The sequence below is a fragment of the Dermatophagoides pteronyssinus genome, unplaced genomic scaffold, assembly GCF_027571235.1.
Source record: "Dermatophagoides pteronyssinus isolate colony J.1.1.1.1 unplaced genomic scaffold, Derpt_VIB-CSIC_2022.12 sq0001, whole genome shotgun sequence".
Lineage (NCBI taxonomy): Eukaryota > Metazoa > Arthropoda > Arachnida > Sarcoptiformes > Pyroglyphidae > Dermatophagoides > Dermatophagoides pteronyssinus.
In genome coordinates, this window is record NW_027461525.1 from 5,078,766 (window position 1) to 5,101,448 (window position 22,683).

A 22,683-nucleotide genomic window follows, 5' to 3' on the forward strand; every position below is an offset into this window, starting at 1 on the left:
CAATGGTAGACGAGAAAAAAAACCAGCTAGCGGCTACTCTTCTTTTTTTCAACCCGATTGGATGGGTTATTATCATCAGCAATATTAATTGCTTGCAATGGCTTTGCATGCAAACAACCATTACACAAATGTCATTCAATTTAACCCTTTTTGAATTTTTTAAAAAAATTTTTATTTTAAAAAAATTTAATTGTTGAAAAAAAGAGTGGCTAAAATTTTTTTAAATTATTTCAAATTCTTCATCATCATTATCAACATCAGATGTTTGTTGCGCAAGGTCATTTGGTATGTTTTTGTGTACAAAAGATTGATTAATTAATTTTGATGATGATGATGATGAAGCAATAAATTCTAAATCATTATCATCATCATCATTATTCTGCCATTCACGTGGACGTGTTTGCATTATTTCAAATAATGGTTGTGTTTGTTCATGAAATAATTTTTCCATTGTTAATCTTGTCCAATGATTAAATTCTTCTTCATTTTTACAGAAAAAACATAATGATAATGATGGATCTAATAATGATATTGACATACGATATGGTCGTTCACAATGATAGGAAATATCATCAGTAGATTGTTGAGATAATGATGTTATACATTGATCATTGTTTGATGATATATCCAATAGTAAATCATTTTGTATTTCTTCATTCAATATTTGTTCCAAATATTCACGATCTTGAGCAACTATATTGACATTAGGCTGTGTTGTATGTGGATCAAGATAAATAAGATCATCACCACAACAGCCAATAAAATAAAGGGCATGATTAGGACGGCCACCAAGTATGCCTAATGTTTGTGGAAATGTAAATGTTGTTTTTAAAGCACGAAAATAGACCGGATTGATTTCGGTTAAACCTAATCGAAGAGGAATGAAAAGTATTAATGGCTTCCATTTTGAAGTTATCTCTTGGCACTTTGTTTCATCATCATCATCATCATCATCATTAATTTTACAAGATTTTTCTACATTGAACAAAAAAAAAAAAATTATAAACATTAATTACTTTATGATTCCAATGTTTAACTTACTAATATCATCAAGAAAGACAATATTATCCATTGCAACATAGATGAAGACATCGCTCATTTTATCAAATAATGATAATTTTCTTTACATGAAAAAAAAATTGCTACATTAGTAACTGGATTTAGTAAATACAGAAAAAAATTTACCTCAAAACCTGTGCAATTGTATTTGGTCCAAACCATTGGCCAACATTTTTTCCTTCACAAACACCCATCAATGCAATCTGATGTATCGAATATGATGATGTTTTTTGATCGGTAAACATTTTCAATATATTTTTATAGATAAGATATTTTTTCAATTCCATTTCATTATCATCCTGTAATAATTGTTTAATCGATTCAAGATTCGTATAATTCCAATGCCAATTACGACCCAAATAAAGATTAATGAATGCACGTGCCAATACCATTTGGCCACAACGAAGCATACAACCCCATCCACTATCGGATGTAAAATTTGTATCACCAATTGGCGGGAAATTTCGTCGATATGTCATCCATATATTTGATCGAACATCTGAACGAATTTCGTTTAATTCTAAACCAAAAAACAAAACAAAAATTAATGGATTTTTTTTTTTGTTTTGTAAATAAAAAAATAATCACCATATAAAGAACTATATTTTTTGCCCAATATATAAACAGGATCTTCTGTAGGTGGAAAATCTTTTGGGTTTTCGTCAATTGATTGATCATCATGCTGATGATGATGATTAAAATCTCGATTCAAATACGATACTGTAGTTTTTCAAATAGAGAAACATTAAAAGATGAAAAAAAACAAACAAAAAATCAATTTTACTTTTTGGCGCTAAAGAGTTCAATGTTGAATACAGGTCCATTTTGTTGTACCAGATGATCCAGGAATAAATGAAAAAAAACAAAGATAAATCTTTAACGAAAAACAAAAAAAAATTTTGACTAGTCGTTATTGGTTGTTCATGATTCGAAACACACAAATAATGGCCTGTAAAATTAGAAAATCATTAAAATTATTTTCTTAAATGAATGGATTCATTACAGCAATTTCTTCTTGGTGGAAGGCTAATTGATTTCCAAAATATACAACAGTGAAGACAACAACAACAACAAAATTAAATCGTCATCTCAGGTGTGTTTTGATGATTTGTTTTGATTCAATGTTTTGATTGATAAAAACATTGTGAAACATTTTGTTTGTTGACCGTTCAAAAATGACGTGTTTGAATGATTAAATTTTTTCCAATTTAATTTAATTTCTTCTTCGTTTTTGGCGATCGAAAAAAATTCGATTCGCGAAATTCAATTTAGTATCGTGGATATTAGATTAATAGAATTCAATTTTCGTTCAATTTTTCTCCAAATAAAAGCCAATAGCATTTTAAATAGTTATTATTTTTTGGTATTGATCAAATTATTTATCGTTTTTATATATCCAAATTATCGTTGTTTCATATCGATACCATTTTCATTCCGAGATAATTTTTTTAAAATGATGGGCGAAGAAATTCATCAATCATCTTTCGAAGTAAAAGAACCGGAAAGTGAAAAAATGAAATGTTTCAAAAAAATCGAATACGATGTACCCGATGTTGGTAAGGTAGTCGAAGAGCTAAATGTTGAGCTGACAAAAATCATTAAAGATAAACCAAAAGAAGAGACAGTCGCTTTACATAAAGTATTTATCAATGGTGATTTGGTACGAGAAGTTGATTTTATCAACAATAAAGTTCTTAAATCAGAATCTCGTTTTGAACCATGGAGTTTTCTACACATTGATCAATCAACATTTCAACAAATGCGTGATAATGCCATAGCCTTTCAATCGTGAAAAAAAGTTGAGAAAATTAAATTTTTTATTTCTTACCAGAATTTTATTTTTTATTTCAAATTAAAAATTTGTCATCATTACATTGTCATTTCCTTTAGGTTCGAAATCTTATTTGACATTATTGAATACGGTTGAGTGCAAATAGAGCGATTTTCGTGATCACATGACTGTTATTTTTTCATTATTTTTAAAATAAAATTTCAATTTCTAAATAAATTGTAATTTATTCGATAAAAATGTCCGATCATGTTACCGATGATAATATTGATCAAACGATTGATTTTGATGAATTACAATCACAATCAGATGAAACAACATTCAACGAGAAAAGCAATGAATCAAATCATACCGAAGATGAAGATATTGAAGAACAACAACATTTTTTCGATATTATTAATACTTTTCGTTATTATAAAAGTTTTAATATGAAAAAAGTACAAAAACGAATTGATTTTGTCAACACCATGACGACTGCACATCAAAATCTATTGGAAAATTATTCCAAACATTTAACCGAAGTTCAAACTTCTATTCTACATAATTATGAGATAATTAAAGTGATTATCGGTGATGCAGCTAAAATATTTCGTAATCATCTTTTTCTTAAAGATAACAAAAAAAGTTCTTTAACTTTGAAATCGGAAAAAGATCTCGACATTTCTCGTATTGATTCGATACTAAATCAAATTGTTCGTGAATGGTGTCACGAAGGTATTAATGAACGTGAATCATGTTTTGTTCCGATTTTGAATACCATTGAAAAATATTTTCCTTTGGTTGAAAATCGAAATCAAATAAGGATTTTAGTTCCGGGTGCCGGTCTTGGAAGATTACCATTTGAAATAGCAAAACGTGGATATTCATGTCAAGGAAATGAATTCAGTTTGATGATGTTATTTGTAGCCAATTTTATATTGAACAAAATCGATTCTATCGATGTTTTTACATTTTATCCTTGGGTATCACATTTTTCCAACAATCTTCAATCTAATCATCAAATTTTACCAATCAAATTTCCCGATGTTAATCCAGCTACCATATCGAAAGATGTGGATTTTTCAATGGTTGCGGGTTCGTTTATCGAAATATTTAATCAACAAAAAAATCAATTTGATTGTGTTGTTACTTGTTTCTTTTTGGATACTGCTCAAAATATTGTTGCTTATATTGAAACTATTTGGAATATTCTTAAAACAGGTGGAATATGGATAAATTTTGGTCCATTACTTTATCATTATGCCGATATGACTGATTGTTCAATTGAACCTAGCTATGAAATTGTTAGAGAAATTATTGAATCATTTAATTTTCAATTTTTAGAAGAAAAAACTAATCAAATTTGTTATTATACAAGAAATCCTAATTCAATGGTATCCTATCAATATCATTCGATATTTTTTGTTTGTCGTAAATGAATTATTATTATTTTTTTATTTGATCAAGAATTTATTATCATTTGTTTTTTACAAAATTTATTTGTTAATAAAAATGCATAGAAAGTAATTAAAAAAAACTTATTATTTAATATATTTTTCCATAAATTTTTTATGAAAATCTGATCGCAAAGTATCGTTGATGAATGATTTATCTTTTTCTTTTAAATCATCTTTAGCACAATTTTTAAATACTACATCATCATCCCAACGTCGTTTTACTTTAAAATTTGTTGATTTACCAGCACTTAATAATGGATTTCCCGACAATATATTCTCCATACGTATTTTATTTTCATAGTTTCGTTGTTCTTCTTCACGTTTAGCTTCTTCAGCTGCACGTTCTCGTTTAATACGATTTAATTCGGCTAATAATGCTTGAGTATCATCTTCAGAATCTTCATCTGAATCAGAATCTTCATGAATATCATCATCATCATCATCATCATCTAATTTTTCATCAGCATCTAATTGTGATAAATTATTCGTTGTTCGTTGATGTTCGATACGAGGTTTTTTATTCGATTGTGTTATGGAATGATGGCTAGCAGATGATTGTTTATTAGGAATGTGTCCACGTTTTCCATCCTTTTCTAATTGTGCTAAACGTTCACGTTCTTCAAGTTCTTTACGAAAATCCTTTGTTTTAACATCATCAGATGAATTTTGTCCATGTTGTCTTTTGAATAACATAAAAATGAAAGCAAATTAATTTCATTCGATTGAAAAATGTGATTAGATTTTTACCTGTATTTCAATTTAAGATGAGATGGTAAATCTCTTGATGAATATTGTTTCGATAAAGCACTAAGACTTTTTTCTCCTCGTCCTGTTCCACCTTTGGCAGGGTCAAATGTTGGTCGAGCCGCAGTAGTCATGATTATCAAAATCGAAAATTGAATCAGAAAAAAAAATTTTAACCAAAAAAAAATATGACCAAATGTTGCGAGCAAAACGATCAATCAATAAAAACGTAAATGATTGACCATCCATAAATGACATTTCCACATTTGAATTCAACAAATCACGGGCATCTTATTCAAACAGTAACATTCAAAACAAATATTTTCAAATATTTATTCATTAAAAAAAAACTTTTATTATACAAATATAATATGATACAAAAAGTGAGAATAATTTCGATTTACAAAACTTGGAAAAATTCGATAATTATGATGATCATGATTCAAACTAGTCTTCGTCACTATTTTCGTCACTATATGACGGGACTGAACTTCCCATCGAATGATGCTCGTATCTGGTTGATACTGGAAGTGAAGACTTCCATCTTCATGGATCATTTCGGCAAGATACGACATCGCTTGTGAAAGTTGGTAGGATCCGGTAAAAAAAATCTTCAATTCCCGGATCGTTAACTTCGGGAAATCCATGATGTCGTCGACGGTAGCCCTTTGAAAAATTCTTGATTTTCTATGCCATCCCTCTTCATTGACCAAATCTGCCAATTCATTTTTATTGTTGGTGATAATTGTTTTCATTCGGTCGACGATTTGTTCCAAATCTTCATGATCCGAGTTTAATGATTTTCTTGGTGAAGAATAGTAGATAAACCACCTGGTTACCTTAAAACTTCTTCCAATATTTTTGCATCATTCATGTTGGCTGTGTACGGACCGGCTACATCAATTACAAAGCCATCGGTTGTGCAAATTGTGAATGGTTTGCACAAGGATGTTTTTTCTGACCGGAATACGATTTTCGTTGATAGATGTTGTTGGCACTTTTTTGATGTCTCAAATATGTGCTATTGGGATATTCCCGCACAGGTTCAAATCCTGTTGGCTTTTGTCACGGGAAACAAATAGAAACTTTATTTTTAATACAACGATTTTACAATTTATTCATCAGAGAAAAATAACTGCCGCTTTCCCCGAGTCAAGCACGTTGTTTTCATTCGTAACAAACGTGTTATATTCCATCACTGATGTAGATGGTTGTAAAACAGACAAATCCGGTGTTGGCATGATTATGATCAAAATGTAAATGAAAAAGAAATTAGAAATAAAAGTTATTTTTATAAGAGAAAAAAAAATTATCAAATTTTACGATCAAAATCGAAAAAACGTGAATAATTGGCCGTCCATAAATGACATTTTCAAATTTCGACTTTTGATAAGATTATTCAAGTTTATTCAATAAGATTTAGACAAACTTTTTTTTTTTAAAAAAACATGCAATTAAATAATTTTTTAAAGAAAAAAAATTTTATAAATAAAATCACGCATCAATAGAATTAGATTTGGTTAAACGAATAAAACAATTACGGCATACTGGTTTGGATAATGAAATAGGCTCATGACATGGAATGTTACAACGTTTGTCAATACAACGGATACAGAAAATATGACCACAAGCAAAACAATGTAACCTTGTTGAATAAGGCTCTAATGGTGTTGAACAGGTACAATTTTTAAGATTCTGAAATGATTGCCAATTTAATGATATGATTGAACAATCTTGTATAACTTGATCCATTGGTAATGATAAACAATCTTTTGGTTCATGTTCATCATTGATCAAAACATCTTCATTATTATTATTATTTTCCAATTTTAATGAATTAGGTCTTGGAATAGGACTCTAAAAATAAAAATTTATTGATTTAATCACAATGTACAAGATATGTTTACGATTATATAATTACCTGATTACTAAATGTACGATTATTTTCATTCGTTTCATCATCATCATCAACAATCGAACATTTTTCCATTTCCAATTCGTTACAATTTTTATTTGATAATTGATCTTTAAGATTTTGTTCATGTTGCATTTCTAATCTTTGCATACATTGTTCTACGACTTTTAATGGTCGATCAATTTCATCCAAATCGATTGATCCTAATGGACGAAATTTTGTTTGTCCATTTTCCTTTGGTTTTTGATGTTGTTCTAAATACTATTTTTTTTTTTTTTTTTTTTTTTTGAAAAAAAATTACAGTAAGGAATAAATTTTTTCAAAAATGAATACTTACTTTTTCCAAAAATGTAATATGTTTTCTTAATTGATCAATATGATGATATTTAGCTCTTAAAATATCTTCAAGAAAATCTCTAGGATGAACACCAGTTTCAAATCGATTATATAATCCTCTCCAAAATCTGAAAATTAAAATAATTTTTGTAAAAAACACAAATATGTTTCTTTGAAATAATCTTACTTTATAAATTGTGGTGCAACCGAAACTGTCAACATTGAATCCATCTGTTGATACAATGGGTTAATATATTCCATACGATGTGCATCAAGATAAGCCCAAACGGAAAATGTTCTTTTCGATAATCGAAGTTCATTACGTTCACGTTCACAATTACATAAAAATGTACCAAATTGAACATTGTAAACAAAATCATTTATACTAATTAAAAATCGTTCATTAAATTCAAAAGCACATGGATTTTGTTGCATAATTTGCCAAATAACATCAAGAAATTGTGTAAATACTGGTGCCATTTCACGATTATCACCATTAATATGACCACAACGATCATTAAATTTATGACCAAAAGCAAGCCAATCTTTTTCGATCAATGTTTGAAAACCATCAATAGTACGATAAAATGGATCTAAAATTATTGATGCTATTGAACAAGTCTGTGCAGTACGATCCCATCCATCTGAACAATGAATAACAATACTGATACCATTATGTACAGCATTTGCAATAAACACTGATGTTTCTAATATGGATTTAACATGACGTAACCATCCACTACCTTCAACACCTGTTAAAAATGAATTCATCGATGGTGTTCGAAGTTCGCAGGCTAAAATTCAAGAAAAGAATTTTTTTCAGAGAAAAAAATCAAATAAAACCGATCTTACCGTCAATCAATTTCTGTAAACTTCCTCTCATAACATGTATGTTTTCGATGCCAAAAAAATGAAATTTAATATTTTCATAATAAACTTCATTTTCATATCCTTTTCCTTGTGCTTTGTTGACCATTGCATTGATCTGTTGACCAATGTTTTTAATTAAAAAAAATCATTATACTTTGAAAAAATCTTACTCTTGGTCGTGTATCCACCACATATAGAAGAGGTGATTTTGGATTAGTTCTACGAATATGATCCAATAGTTTTTCATCTTCAATACAACGAGCATTAAAACCGGACAATGGTTGTGCACAGCGACAAATTGAAGCCTAAAATCAAAATATTTATTTTAGTAATAATTTTTCAACAAAAACAAAAAGATAAACACTTACCTTATTGGTGTAAAGATAGGACAAAACTGGTAATCGTGATTTAGAACGAAATTTAGCACTACCACGAATAATATAATCATCAACCGAATTTGGTAAAAATAAACAACGAGGATATGTTTTACATAATTCATAATTTTTATTCAATGTAGAAAGTTTCCAATTATTGTTTGGACAACCCATTCGTTGAAATTCTTGTTCAATGGAAATTTTATTCCAACCATTTTCAATGGTAAAAAATTCATTGGAAGCAGTGTAATGAAAACAATATAATTGTTCGATACGACCTTTATTATTATTCAATCAATTAATGTTGTGAATTAGTGAAAAATTAATTAATTAATTTTTTTAAAAAAATAATTACTTGGTTGAGATAATTGAATCAAAGATTGATAAATATCATGAGCTTCTTTTTCTTTTGGTATCACAAATGTTATACATAAAAAATGTTTACATCTCATCAACAATTGTGAACCGATTGTTGTAATTGGAAGTTTTTCCACTGAAGCAATCAATGAATGTAGAATCCATGTTTCACGTTTTAGGCCTGGATCAACAAAAATCAAATGTGTTGCAGTAAGATAAAGTGTTCCGGTGGATGATGAATTTGATACCGTTGGATATCGATATAAAAATCGAACGTTTTCAACCTTTTGTTTTTTTTGAATAAAATTTTTTTTTAATTTTAAAGAAAATCATTTTAATTACAACAAAAAAAAATTACCTTTGGCGTTCGTATGTATTCCATTCCTCTTTCAATTTAATTATATTATAATAATGATTTTCTTTGTTGATTTTATCCCTCGTACATAAAACATACACAACAAACAAACACCAAACAAACACTAAATAATCGATATCATTTTTTTATTTTATTTATAAATGCCTAATCACTAATATATATTATTGATAGCTATAGAATAAATATGGTCATTGAACGGCAAAAGAAAACCAAATAATGATAAATGATAAAATATTAGTATTCGTGGAACAAAAGCTTTGTCATTTTTTTTTTTGTTTTTTATTTCCATCAATAATTATTATTAAAATGTTTTGTCATACAACACACAACCATTTAGGTTTAAATAGATTCTAAATCAGCTGATTTCAATCAATGAATATCATTTATTTTCGCGAATAAAATTTTTGCAATGCATCAGCACATTCTTCGGATGACCAACTTTGTTGTAGAAAATCACATTCAACTTTGTTGATTTCATGTAACATTAATCGAGTTTCTTCATTTCTTACAATACCTTTTGCATTGAACATTGAATTAGGATAACATGTTTTGACCAATCCTTTTTCACTATATAACCATTCTTCAAGATGATTTTGTAGTTGATCAGATGGAACTATTCTTGATAAAAATCCTAAACGATGAGCTTCTTCGGCAGGCATTCTATAATTAAAATACAATAGTTCCGATGCTTTTGATGGGCCAAATATTTGTGGAAATGTATGCGTTGAACAACCTTCGGGTGATTGTCCTAATGATGAAAAAGGACAGGTAAAAAAGGCTTTTTCCGTAGAGATGACACAATCATATAGGCCCAATGTCGTGAACATAATTCCAAATGCAGGTCCATTGATTGCTCCAATCAGCATTTTAGGAAAATCAATAAAAGCCGAGACAAATCTTTGACAAAGGGCACGTGATTCATCCATTGCTTTTGGTATATCACCGTCAAATTCTTCAATGGCTCGTGGAAAATTATCTGCAATTTATTACAATAATTATAAAAATTCAAATAGTATGCCCTACAAACTTACTTAAATCATTACCACTGGAAAAATATGGCCCATTACCTGTAATGACCGTAAATTTAATACCAGGATCTTCTCCTGATCGTTTCAAAGCATCAATAAGTCCTTGATACATTTCTGGAGTAATAGCATTATATTGTTTTGGACGATTTAATTTAATCCAATAGACTTGATCACGTTCTTCGAATACAAGTTCAGGTTCTTTTTGAATTTTTTGTTTATCAGGATTTTCATTCAATAATTTATTAACAAGTTCGGTATATTGTTTTTTTGCATCATCCTGTGACATTTCACCTAATGCTTTCCAAGCTTGATATTCAGCTTTTTCATCAGCATTAAACATTGATGGTTTATCACTTGTACAAGGTCCAATACTACCTTGTTTACAAAGTGCAATCAAACGTAATTTCATATCATTATCGATTGATGTTAATTTTGAAAAATTAGCAATAGCAGTTTGAAATTCTTTTTCAATAAGATCTTGATTTGATGATGATGATGAAAATTTTCTTATTGAATTATGAATACTTGCATAATTGATTTGTTTAGATTTTATTAAACTTGATAAATATCTACTGTTGGAAATGAAACATTTTTGATTTCGAATCAATGAATATCCCAAACATCTGGTAATAAATCCAAGATTTCGATTCATTATTGCGATTTTTTTCTAAAAAAAAAACTTAGAATTTACAATTTAGAATTGTGAATTGATAAAACTCCAGGTACACGAGTGTTTACAAGTTTGTATCCCAAATGGTTGTTGTGATTTATTTTCGTAACAATGGTTACGTATTCTTTGTAGAGAGCACTTTTTTGTAAAGCAAAAAAAAAAAAAAATTCATCTTTTCCGCAAAATATCGATTGTTGCAAAAAAAAATCGACTCAAATCGAATGTTTTTTTTTGTTAAATATTCGAATGTTCCTTTTTCCCCCATTTTTATCGAAATAATTTTTCAAAATGAATTTTTTTTATTCACCTAACGTAAGTTTATGTCTTTCGTTTTCTTTCTTTTATTCGTTCTTTCGTTCTTTCGTTCTTTCGTTCTTTCGTTTATTCGTTTATTCGTTCAATGTAAATGAATTAAAAGAAATTTGAATTTAAAAAAAATTATCTAAATCGAAAAAAATACATTAGTAATATAGATAGGGATGATGATGATAATGTCCCGATGGTGGTGGTTGTGTTATCATAGTCGATGTTGTCGATGTTGATGGTTGAGAATTTGAATAATGCGATTGATGATGATGATGATGATGATGATGAGTGAAATAATTACAATCTGTATTCTGGACAGCAGCAGCAGAATAATTGGTTTGAATTGTCGATGGAGTATTTGCATGTAAAGAATTTTGATTTAAATCATTTCCATATGAATAATTCCAGCTGCTACTATAGATTGTTGGAACATTTGAAACATGTGAAACATTATTATTATAAACATTCGAATATAATGATGATGAAGAATTTGATGAAACTGGTGGTGGTGGCGGTGGACTCAAAGATGTATTCGTAGAACTCAATGATGGTGGTGGCTGTGCGACAAATGATGAAATTGCTGATGGTTCATGAATGGCACCAAACTTATGAAATATTGTTCCCAAAAAATTATTCGAATATGATGATTCACTTCCTGATGCTGTTGACGATGATGGTAAATATGATGGTTGACTGATTGTTGTCGTGGTTTCAGGTTTTTTCGCTAAATCGAATGTTTGATTTTTTAATAATGATGAATTCGAATGTTGATGTATCGTTGGTGGAGATGTAGATGTAGATGATGATTTTGAATCATTATTTGAATAGGAAAAATCGGCTGTTGATGAATTCATTATACATTTTTGATTTTGTTGTTGTTGTTGTTTTTCATCATTCACCATGAATTCATTTATCGAATTTGTTGATTTTGAATTAATATTACGAAATTTTTCTTCACGACGCCATTTAGCACGACGATTTGAAAACCAAACTTGTATTCGAGATTCAGGTAAATTAATTTTGGTTGCTAATTTTTCTCGTGCAAATATATCCGGATAATGTGTACGTTCAAATTCTTTTTCCAATGAATGTAATTGATATTCACTGAATGCTGTACGATTACGATGAAGTTTTTGTGTTATTTGTGTCGGTGTTGTCATCGGTGGAAATAGTCGTTGATTCGAATGATTATTATCATCATTGTTGGTGGACATATTTTTCAAACTCAAAAAATTTGAATGATAATTTTGTTGTTGTTGTTGAGAATCATTTTGAAATTTATTATTTAAAATTTTTGATTTATTTTTACTTGAAGATTTTGATTTCATCGTTTACGTTGTTGTTGTTGTTGTTGTTGTTGATGATGTTTACAAAAACATTTAAACAAAACGAAAAAAAATGGTCAATTTTTCACCAAAGCCAAGTTGTTTTTGTCTACTTCGACCAATGATAATTTTCAAACGATAAATGTGTGTTCCTCTGTATTTATGTTTATCTAATAAACACGGTAGGGTCGGTTTTTGATCAAAGTAAGTTTTGATGATGATTATGATTAGAATCTCAGAAATATCAGGTTTTTTTAATTTTTGATTATGGATCACCAACCAGCAAAAAAGAAAACAAACAAACAAGACGATGGATGTGTCAACGACAAATTTAACTAACTAACTACCACGATCATCGAAAAAGAAAACATGTTGAATGGTGGCCAAAAGAACAAACAAAATTCACCGAATCATCGTCAATGACCAAAATTCATATAAACAGATTTGTCGGCAAAAAGTTTTGATAAAAAAAAAAAAAAATGATTTTTTTGGCTGATTTTGTATGACAATCTTGTTTATCATCGTTGAATTGTCAGTCGACAAACAAACTTTTTCAAATGAATTAAAAGAAAAACAAAAGATTTCGCACACCGAAAAAAAAATGATGGACGACTAAAATATTCATTTTAATAAACTGACCAATCCACCAAATCTGTTTGTTTTTTTTAATATCCATCCTTCATTTTAACTAATATTTTTCTTATTTAGCTCCACCATTTGGGATGTTCTCACTCTCAGTGTTGTCTGTGTGTGTTTTGTTCTTCGTTTGAAATTACAACAACAACAACAACATTTAATAAAGATGATCATCTTGAAGAAGGAAAAAACTTGATTCTTCTTTTACCTTTTTTTGAATGAATGTTTCCTTCTTTTCTCTTCATATAATCCTTGCCTTTTTGTTGTTGTTGTTGTTGTTGTTGTTTGAATCAAATTATCAAACACTATAAAGGGAAAAAAGAAGATTTTTTTGTTTTGTGAAAATTCATTTTTTTTTTCTTTTTGATTTTTTGTTTTTTAAAATTTCTAATTTTCCAATTTGAAATAGGTTAATCCGATTGATTTTTATCGATTGATAATGAAATGAACTGAACAATAATTTCAACGCGATTAATGTCAATGTTGACAACAGACAAACGAACGAACGACAAAAAACCATTGAATGAGACCCAAGTGGGTCCCACATCACCATCACAAAAGTTTGACAAACCTTAGGTGCTTCAAAGTCCAGCTAAAAAGATTTTTATCTATTTTTTTTCATCGAAAAAAAATACCAAAAGCCAAAATCCTTGATGTTCCTTATGTTCCACTTATACAATTAAAACAAAAGCAAAAAAAAAAAATATATCAACCAGCCAATGTTGTATGATGGAATAACCTCGACAATGTGTCTATTATGATTATGGTCAAAAAAACGATGATAATGATGATGATAATGGTGGCGGTGATGACATGTTACTGAATGCTGCTGATAACGGACACAAATATTCATCCAAAAAAACAAACAAAAAACAAATTGTGTTTTTGTTTGTTTCATCATTGACAATTTGAAGAATTTAAAATGACATGTATAAACTGATAATGATTATCATTTTTGGCGATCAAATCATTCACCCAAGAAAAAAATCTTTGAAAAATTCACCCAAACATTGTATTCACAATGTTTGGATTTTGTTTTTGTTTTTTCTAATTCATTTTGATTAGGCGAATTTTTCATCTTTTTTAAATAGGGAAAAATGAACAATAATTTCTGGCCAAAAATACCGACAATCGTCTGTGTTTGTTTGTTTGATAATGATTAGCCGTTGATGAATCCGTAGGTAATGTGTTACGACATTTAATGAAGAAAAGAAAAATTCAACTTTTTTTTTTTTTGATTTATGTCGATTCAAATTAAGCATTTTGATTCAAAATGGGGAAAGCGAGAAACAAACTTAATTCTTGGTCTAAATTCAGTCTATGGTTCTATAATTTATTCCGGGGAATTAGATTTTTTTTTTTTGAAAAGACAGAAATTTTCCAAGAAAATACACTGATCGACACAGAGAGAAGAAAAACAATAATTTTTTCTTTTCTTTTCACTCAATAATAATCGATTTGTTGAAATATTTAACCTGATTGCCCAATGATCAATTGTCATCACTTTGTTTTTTATACCAAGAAACCAAAAAAATGGTAATCATTTATTGATGATGATGATGATGATTATCATAATCTGACAATCGATATCGCATCAGATTTCTCTTGAGCAATGTTCTTCAGGATTTTTTTCTTCGTCCACCATTTAGCAATCATTCATGATGATGATGACTAAATCAAACTGTTGTTTATCGATATCAAATTTTTTCTTTTTCAAAGATAGATTACCATCAATGTGATTATACATCGATCATCCATCATCATCATCCGAATCGAATGATCAATCGAATGACGGTGGTAGAAAAACGAACGAACAACATTTTGACATTGATCAAAAAGCCAAAGAAGAAACAAAATATTTTGAAATTTTGTTTTTGTTTTTAAATGATATTTTAATAACTCAATTAAAATTTTTTTTCTTTTTTTCTCCTAAATAGACATTTTTTTGTTGGTATTTTGAATCCCAATCGATCGATAATCAATCGATCAATCGAATGAAAGTTTTTGGTTTGTTTTTCCAGCGAAAAAAATGTACCATTTTCTATTTGATCCATTTCAACAACAACAATTGGTTTATGGTTGATGAACAATGGAAAATGCAAGAAATTTTCCTATTTATCAAATTTCATATGACATCATCATTTGAAGTACGCATAACCTATCTATCTTTAATTATCATCAACGAAAGACACACGCGGTTTTCAAAAAAAAAAAAAAAAAAACATTGGTGAATAACAATTTTCACTATCGTTTAAGCAATGTGTAATGGAAAATTATAACGGAAAAGCATACAGTCAGGATTGATGATTTTCGTCTTCAAAAAAAAGCTATATAGCTAATTCAAAATAACGAATAAATTGGTAACAACGTTAGATTTTTGTTTGTTTGATGTTCCATTGAACAAAAAAAAGACAAACATGCTGACTCTATATACCTCGACATTTATATGAAATGAAATGAATGAATGGATATTTTATTAACGTAATAAAAAAGAACGAAACAAGAACATGATTTTGCAATGGCCGATCATACCACTGCCAATCTAATCATCATCAACAACATTTTCAAGCATGTCTAGTCTGGTCTAGTCTGGTTGGTTGACGATGAGTTACATTTTTACTAAAATAAATATAAAGATACCATTGAGATCATGATGTTGATCATGATCACGGTGATCAACAACAACAACGGCAACAAGAAAAAACGCGTGCACAAACAAACAAAAGAATAATCAGTATATAAAGAAAAAGAGGAAATGATCATCATTTAATAATTGTTGCTTATTCATTCAATTCTTTCATTTCGTGTTGAAAAAATTATGGATTTTTAAATGATGATATTGATAAACAACAACAACGGCAATAGAACGATAATTATCATCGATTGAATTCGTTGTAAAGAAACAAAACAACGTAGTTAGTGTTCATTTTAGTTAATCTCTTAGACGATAAACCAAATCAGCAATCAAATAATTCAATGATTTTTTCCATGTGATTTTTTCTTACTTTCCTCGTTGTTGAAACAAACGGCATACCACACACGACACGACACGACGACATAAACTCGATCAATTGGACAATTTTTGTTCCGTCAAGTTTTTTTGCTTTTCCTAACGAGTTAAATTGTGGTCAATAACAAATTGTTTCAATCAAGTTTTTGTCTGTGGCTTGAATGTTGGTTGGTTGTTGCCATCGTCATCATCATCATCATCATCATCATCATCATCGACTATAGTCGTTGTCCTTATCTTCTTTGACGTCATTTTTTTCAAATATTGATTCAAAAGAAGAAAACTTGAATTTATTTTCATTCATATATATGAATTCAAGGTAGAAGAAAATCCCTCCCGAAGCAAACAAAGTTTTATTCAACGTTTTTTTTGTGGTCATTATAAATCGAAAACAACAACAACAACAAACATGTCGAATGGTAATAGAATCGAATCAATGGATCAAAATGATAATAATGTTTGTTTATCATCATCGTTACCATCATCATCATCATCATTAAGTGGTCAACAACAAACAAACAATAGTAGTAATAATAATAACAATGGTGGTATTCATCAGATGAGATATTCATTTCAAAAACAACCATTTGTTATTGGTGTTGCTGGTGGTACAGCTTCGGGAAAGGTAATAATTTATTTGTCGATATTTTGTCGATAATTTATCAATATTATGTATCATTTTAGTCGACAGTATGTTCAAAAATCATTAAACGACTTGGTCCAATCGATCCAACATCAATATATTTATCACATGAAAAACGTGTAGTTCGTATTTCGCAGGATTCATTTTATCGTAAATTGACCGATGATGATCGACAAATGGTCGATAAAGGATTATTTAATTTTGATCATCCAACAGCATTTGATGTTGATTTAATGGTAAAAACATTACGTGATGTTTGTGATGGTAAAATGGTTCGTGTACCAATATATAATTATAATGAAAATGAAATGTAAGTAAATCAAACCAATTAAAACCTAATCTTATAACAATTAATGTTTATTTGTAAATGATAAAATAGTAGTGACAAAGAAGAAATAATCTATCCAGCCGATGTTATACTATTTGAAGGATTATTATTATTTTATTTTCCTGAATTACGTAATATGTTTCATATGAAAATATTTGTAGATACGGATCCGGATACCAGGTTATCACGTCGTGTAATGCGTGATGTTAAAGAACGTAATCGTGATTTAAGTTCAGTATTGGCACAATATTTAAAATTTGTTAAACCATCATTTGAAGAATTTTGCCTTCCGGTAAGGATCAATTTTTCATTCAACTTTGATTTAAAAAACAAAAATTTTTTTTTGTTTCCAAAACAGACGAAAAAATATGCCGATATTGTTGTACCACGTGGTCCTGATAATGAAGGTATGAATTATTTTCTATAATATAATATATGTGTGTATTTTATAACATTTTAAATCTTCAAACAAACAACAAAAACATTGTTGCATGTTCATAATCAAAAAATTTATTTTTTTTCCATAAACACACATTTGGGTCGGTTTACACAATACTAATCACACACATATGAAAAAGTTAAAAGACAAGAATTATTTAGGCCATTGTCAATTTTAGATGATAACATTTTCTTCTTCTTTTCTTTTTTTGGTTGCTGGTTACTATAGTCCATATTTTTTTTTATTCTTAAAAAATAGTTTCTTTTAATTACTTATATTACTTACTTATATGCTTTTTACTCCTATATTTATTCATCATCAATCAGTGGCGGTCGATTTGATTGTAACACAAATTCATTCGGTTGTTGATCCTTCGATTCGACATCGAACAATCAAATTTGGCCGATTATTATTTTTTAATAATAATAATAATAATAATGAAGATTGTGAATTTAAACAAGAAAAAATAATAAATGTACAAAAAAGTAATAAAAAACAATCATCATCATCATCATTGTCGTTGCCATCGTCCAAATCAACTTTGTCGACAACGATTGAAAAACAAACAACGGTTAATGGTCATGTTGTTAATAATAATGGCTTCAACAATGAAAAAGATAAATCTGTCAACGGTTTTTTGAATAATGTAATCGATTCGATACCAAAATCGATTCCAATTCATATTAAATATCCTAATAATGGTGTTAATGGTGTTAATGGTCATCATAATCATCATGCTAGTTTGTTGGCTGATGAATTTGATGATATGTATCTTTCATCTTCGGCACCATCATTTATGACACATGGAATATTAAAATTCAATAAACCATCATTGATGATTAATAATGAAATTAATAACGAAAACGATATGGATTTTCCAAATCAACGTAGACAATCAAGCTATTCATCATCACCATTATCAACATCATCATCATCATCATCGACAACATCAGTTTCACCGATAACAACAACAGCAACAACAACAACCATTACTAAATCAATTGATAATAATGGTCAAACTGCAAAAATATTAATGATTGCTAGCCGTTGAATTCTTTCTTATCTTTTTGTTGCTGAAAAAAAAATTTAGTATTTTCAATCATTCTGTATTATCTGCCCAATGATAATTCCACAGATTTAATTTTTAAAATTTAAAATTTAAATTTTACAAACACATTTACACGCGCAAAAAAAACTACACAAAAACTTTATTTCATTGTGATGTTCTCTCTCTATTTGTTTCAAACTTAAAAATTGATCTTATTTCATTTTGAACACAAGAAAAAAAAATAATTGCATCAAGCCACACAAACATGTGTAAAACACAAAATCTCTGCAAACAAAAACAAAAAATCTGTGATTTTCTAGCTCTTATTTTCTTCAAATTATTTTATCCGATATTAGCCAATACAAAAAACCAATACCAACAATATATTTAACTCAATTCAAATAGCTTTTTTGTTTTTGTTTCTGGAAAATGGTCATTGCATTTTTTTCTTGATAATTTTTGTGAAAATATTTTATAGAAATTTTTTTAAATTTTCTTTTTTGGACTATTTTTTTATACTTGGGGTTTTTTTTATTTTCAAATGTCCGACGACGATGACGACAATGACAAACAAAAGATTATCAAACCGGCCTGTCTTTTTTTTTGAATCATTTTTTTTATTTGTAATAAATTCTTTTTATTTCACTTTATGATTATGAACAGTAATTATTCAATTTGGAACTTATTCTCGGTCTTTTCTTTTCTTTCTTTCTTTCTTTCTCTTTCTTTTTTTTTCTCTATTTCGAATGACGTAATATTGACCAAAATACATATGGTTGTAATATCCAAATATCGGTAGTTGCAATCGATTTTATCGTACAAACTATTCGTGATTTGATAACAAACAAAATCAAATTTCAAAAAATCATAACAACCAACAATAATTCGACTAATTCAACACCAACATCACCTATTAATGCTGAACAGAAAAATGTTGAAAAAATAAATCATCATCGTCGTCAATCATCGAAACCAATGGAAATTGTACGTGTACGTCATAATAGTGATTCAAAAGAAGATATATCATATAATCGACTTAATCCATATGAATAATATCCATTATTTTCCATCATTAAAAAAATGAATTTGTTATTATTTGATCATCTTATTTATAACATCAGAACATTCTCTAATCGAAGATTGATGAGTTGATTGTAATTGAGGATGATTGACCAGTTCGCTTAAGGCCATCATTGCTCGATAAGCTTTGATCATACAATCTTGATTCAAATCATTGATAATTATCTCTGTAAAATAAAAATAAAAAAAAATAAAAATTTATACTTTTCAAAACAAAAAAACAACAAAAACCTTGAAGCCAGATTTTAAAATCAATCATTTGATTTTGTAAATCATTTATAAGAAAATGAGCCGGTGTTGATTGTAAAACAATACTGAATGTATTGATGATTGCCGAACGTACATTACTGTTTGGTAAAAATACAAATGTTTGTAAAGATTCAAAATGATTAAGCGATTTAAACAAAAAACAATGCCAAACCTTTTCAAATGATTACGATAAGAATATATGAATGGTAATAATTCTTTTGACATCATCATTGTTTGTGAATGATTATGACAATTTTGCAACATTATACCCAATGCTAATATTAATGATTCAATAATAAATGAATCTATTTCATGAATTTTCAATTTTAAATCCATTTTTTCAAAATCACGTAATAATGGAAAGAAAAAATATTTAGCAACTGGTACAAATCGATTCGATGACATTGTTGTTGTTGATGAACAGGATGTTTCCGAATATTTTTGATGATAAACAGGAGAAATATATCTGGTTTGTGATTTGATTTTCTGTTCGATTAAAGATTTCCAATTTTTTTGTTCAGAATCATCATCATTGTCGATATTGAAAAAATCTTGTTGAAATTTTCGATTCTGTTCACTCAATGTTAAAAGTTTTTTACTATTTTCTGGAATTGCTTTGACGAATTTATCTTGATCTTTATATTCTAATGGTTTTAATTGAGATAATTCTTCACTAGCTTTAGTCAATACGGCAAGAACATCCATACGATTACGAATAGAAATATGTTGAGCATAAAAACGATCCGTCAAATAACTGGCAACGATTTTTGGTGAACCAACACACAAAGCAATCAATGAATTCAGCCGTAATTGATCAAAATTTTCAATACCACAATTATCATCTAAATCGAAAAGTATTTTCGTAAAACGTAATGATACTGAATCTAATCGATCAAAATTGGTACGAATTATCTTTTCCGAGGATTGTAAACATTTTCGCATCCAATCTGATTTTTCATAATCACAAAGGCCTTCAATACAATCTTGTAAATAAATAGGTCGTTGTTTAGAATTATCAATCAATAAAATATTTTGAATATTTTGTTGATTATTATCCGTATTCAATTGTGTACCGAAGTTTTTTTGCGTATACCGGACATCATCTTCGATTGGAATATCATTTGAAAGATCATATGGTAATAGATCATCATCATCATCATCACTATCTAATGGTGTAGATGTTGATTTTATATCATCGATAGCATCGATAGTTGATTTTATTTCATCGATAATCATCTTTTCGGGTAGTGTTTTTTGGTTGTTTTGTACACGAGAAATTTCAAACATTTGATTCAAATCAAATGAACCAAGATATTTTAAATATTCACAATCATCATTTTCAATATTTTTAAGTTCAGGAAATTCCGGTAATTCAATATTGATAGAATTGAATTTTATAAAAAGTTCAAATAAAATCAACGATGTTGTAAGACCAATACTACGAAATTCTTGCTGTGAACTGGCCAAATTGATAGTCGAACCATTGAATGTTGATGATTGTAATTTTTCAATAATTTTTTTCATATCATCTTGGCCATGATAATCATGTCGATATTCCAATAATAATCTTCCGATCAAAATCATTAAACGACAAAGATAAAATTGTTGCTGATATTTACGATAATTGAATGCATTTGAATTTGACCATGCATCCATTACATTGTTTGATAAAGAAATGAACCATTTCGAATTGCAACGAAATAAATAACCCAATAAATTATAAATAAATTGATCACGATTAAATCTATCAACATTCAATGGACAATGATAGATCAAAACAAATTTGTTTGTCAATAAGAATTCAATTTTTGATAATAATGAAATATGTTTACAAATAAAATCGAATGGAAATAATATTTCGATCGATTTCGAACAAGATGAATAATGAAATATCATTTTGAATAATGGTTCTAAAAATTTAGACATTTCTGAAATGGATTGTACATTATCGGTATGTTCTTCTTCTCGATGATAACCGAAAAGGATATCTTGCGCCAGTTTATTCCATTTATCATCTTCAATAATTTTATCGAATAAATTTTTTAACAAATGATTCCAAATCGGTTCTTGATAGCCTCGTAAACATAAACGACGAACAATACAATGTATATGATGCATAACGTAAGATTTTCTTTCTTGATCACAATCATGTATCCGATGTAGAATATGTTCCAAAACATGACAAAGTCTGGAAATATAATTTTTCGTTTCGAACATTCGTGGATAACTGGATCCATATAGATTGGCAATCAATTCCGGGAATGATACCAAAATATTGATGAATTTATCGATTTCGAATGATGAATATTTTTGCATCTGCAGTCTTTCGGCTATTGTTATCACAAGATTTTCAAAATTTTTCGATTCAAAAACAATATCGATAAGAATCGACATAATTTTATCACGTCTTAATGATTTTTCTTTTTCAATCAATAATTTTTCGATAAAAATATTGAATTTAAAAATTGAACAAAATGAAACAACATAATCATAGAATTGATTATATTTTTCCGAATCATTTTCAATTCCATTCTTTAATTGATCAATTTGTTTGGCTATATTTTCAAAATTATCTTCAATCAAATCCATGATACGCATCAAGAATCAAGAATTTTTTTTTAAAAAATGTATCTTAATTTAAAAACAATGTGCTCGACGCCATTCA

At 28.5% G+C, this 22,683-nt stretch overlaps 9 protein-coding genes and 1 long non-coding RNA gene across 12 annotated transcripts; 3 read left to right on the forward strand and 7 right to left on the reverse strand.

The window, feature by feature from the left end:
• Window positions 1-147: 147 nt before the first annotated feature.
• Window positions 148-2,210, reverse strand: Atg4a (Autophagy-related 4a). The gene is made up of 6 exons (XM_027339997.2): window positions 2,063-2,210; window positions 1,844-2,008; window positions 1,648-1,779; window positions 1,186-1,579; window positions 1,042-1,121; window positions 148-975 (listed from the first exon to the last, which is right to left on the reverse strand). Exons 2-6 carry the CDS (start codon window positions 1,881-1,883, stop codon window positions 221-223), a joined length of 1,401 nt encoding a protein of 466 aa, XP_027195798.2. The 5' UTR covers window positions 1,884-2,008; window positions 2,063-2,210; the 3' UTR covers window positions 148-220.
• Window positions 2,211-2,393: 183 nt separating this feature from the next.
• LOC113790357 (uncharacterized) lies at window positions 2,394-3,067 on the forward strand. The gene is made up of 2 exons (XM_027340016.2): window positions 2,394-2,857; window positions 2,950-3,067. The coding sequence occupies exon 1, from the start codon at window positions 2,513-2,515 to the stop codon at window positions 2,849-2,851; it is 339 nt and encodes a 112-aa protein (XP_027195817.1). The 5' UTR covers window positions 2,394-2,512; the 3' UTR covers window positions 2,852-2,857; window positions 2,950-3,067.
• Window positions 2,975-4,310, forward strand: LOC113790346 (carnosine N-methyltransferase). The gene has a single exon (XM_027340005.2). It carries the CDS (start codon window positions 3,088-3,090, stop codon window positions 4,264-4,266), a length of 1,179 nt encoding a protein of 392 aa, XP_027195806.1. The 5' UTR covers window positions 2,975-3,087; the 3' UTR covers window positions 4,267-4,310.
• On the reverse strand, window positions 4,307-5,266 carry c12.1 (spliceosome-associated protein CWC15). Its single transcript, XM_027340011.2, has 2 exons — window positions 5,032-5,266; window positions 4,307-4,963 (listed from the first exon to the last, which is right to left on the reverse strand). The coding sequence occupies exons 1-2, from the start codon at window positions 5,160-5,162 to the stop codon at window positions 4,369-4,371; spliced, it is 726 nt and encodes a 241-aa protein (XP_027195812.2). The 5' UTR covers window positions 5,163-5,266; the 3' UTR covers window positions 4,307-4,368.
• A 70-nt stretch (window positions 5,267-5,336) lies between these two features.
• LOC113790330 (phosphatidylinositol-3,5-bisphosphate 3-phosphatase MTMR6-like) lies at window positions 5,337-9,505 on the reverse strand. The gene is made up of 9 exons (XM_027339984.2): window positions 9,239-9,505; window positions 8,879-9,164; window positions 8,518-8,801; window positions 8,320-8,454; window positions 8,132-8,264; window positions 7,467-8,073; window positions 7,281-7,407; window positions 6,950-7,204; window positions 5,337-6,885 (listed from the first exon to the last, which is right to left on the reverse strand). Exons 1-9 carry the CDS (start codon window positions 9,260-9,262, stop codon window positions 6,523-6,525), a joined length of 2,214 nt encoding a protein of 737 aa, XP_027195785.2. The 5' UTR covers window positions 9,263-9,505; the 3' UTR covers window positions 5,337-6,522.
• Window positions 9,506-9,619: 114 nt separating this feature from the next.
• LOC113790344 (enoyl-CoA delta isomerase 2-like) lies at window positions 9,620-11,054 on the reverse strand. The gene is made up of 2 exons (XM_027340001.2): window positions 10,288-11,054; window positions 9,620-10,232 (listed from the first exon to the last, which is right to left on the reverse strand). The coding sequence occupies exons 1-2, from the start codon at window positions 10,934-10,936 to the stop codon at window positions 9,640-9,642; spliced, it is 1,242 nt and encodes a 413-aa protein (XP_027195802.2). The 5' UTR covers window positions 10,937-11,054; the 3' UTR covers window positions 9,620-9,639.
• LOC113790435 (uncharacterized) lies at window positions 10,955-13,443 on the reverse strand. The gene has a single exon (XM_027340106.2). It carries the CDS (start codon window positions 12,586-12,588, stop codon window positions 11,416-11,418), a length of 1,173 nt encoding a protein of 390 aa, XP_027195907.2. The 5' UTR covers window positions 12,589-13,443; the 3' UTR covers window positions 10,955-11,415.
• Window positions 13,444-15,478: 2,035 nt separating this feature from the next.
• Window positions 15,479-19,966, forward strand: LOC113790338 (uridine-cytidine kinase 2-like). Of its 3 annotated transcripts, XR_012846090.1 has the most exons (6): window positions 15,479-16,856; window positions 16,916-17,184; window positions 17,254-17,494; window positions 17,561-17,609; window positions 17,968-19,312; window positions 19,489-19,665. XR_012846090.1 is itself a non-coding variant. In XM_027339994.2 (5 exons), exons 1-5 carry the CDS (start codon window positions 16,641-16,643, stop codon window positions 18,690-18,692), a joined length of 1,500 nt encoding a protein of 499 aa, XP_027195795.2. In that variant the 5' UTR covers window positions 15,479-16,640; the 3' UTR covers window positions 18,693-19,334. The 3 variants fall into 3 exon arrangements, 2 of the variants coding, with proteins under 2 accessions (XP_027195795.2, XP_027195796.2); XM_027339994.2 differs by lacking the exon at window positions 19,489-19,665 and having other exon boundaries at window positions 17,968-19,334; XM_027339995.2 differs by lacking the exon at window positions 17,968-19,312 and having other exon boundaries at window positions 15,497-16,856; window positions 19,489-19,966.
• LOC142644911 (uncharacterized) lies at window positions 17,211-18,028 on the reverse strand. The gene is made up of 2 exons (XR_012846111.1): window positions 17,927-18,028; window positions 17,211-17,863 (listed from the first exon to the last, which is right to left on the reverse strand). It is a non-coding gene; the product is annotated as an uncharacterized LOC142644911 (long non-coding RNA).
• Window positions 19,482-22,676, reverse strand: LOC113790328 (telomere length regulation protein TEL2 homolog). The gene is made up of 3 exons (XM_027339981.2): window positions 20,191-22,676; window positions 20,001-20,116; window positions 19,482-19,936 (listed from the first exon to the last, which is right to left on the reverse strand). Exons 1-3 carry the CDS (start codon window positions 22,614-22,616, stop codon window positions 19,782-19,784), a joined length of 2,697 nt encoding a protein of 898 aa, XP_027195782.2. The 5' UTR covers window positions 22,617-22,676; the 3' UTR covers window positions 19,482-19,781.
• Window positions 22,677-22,683: the final 7 nt, after the last annotated feature.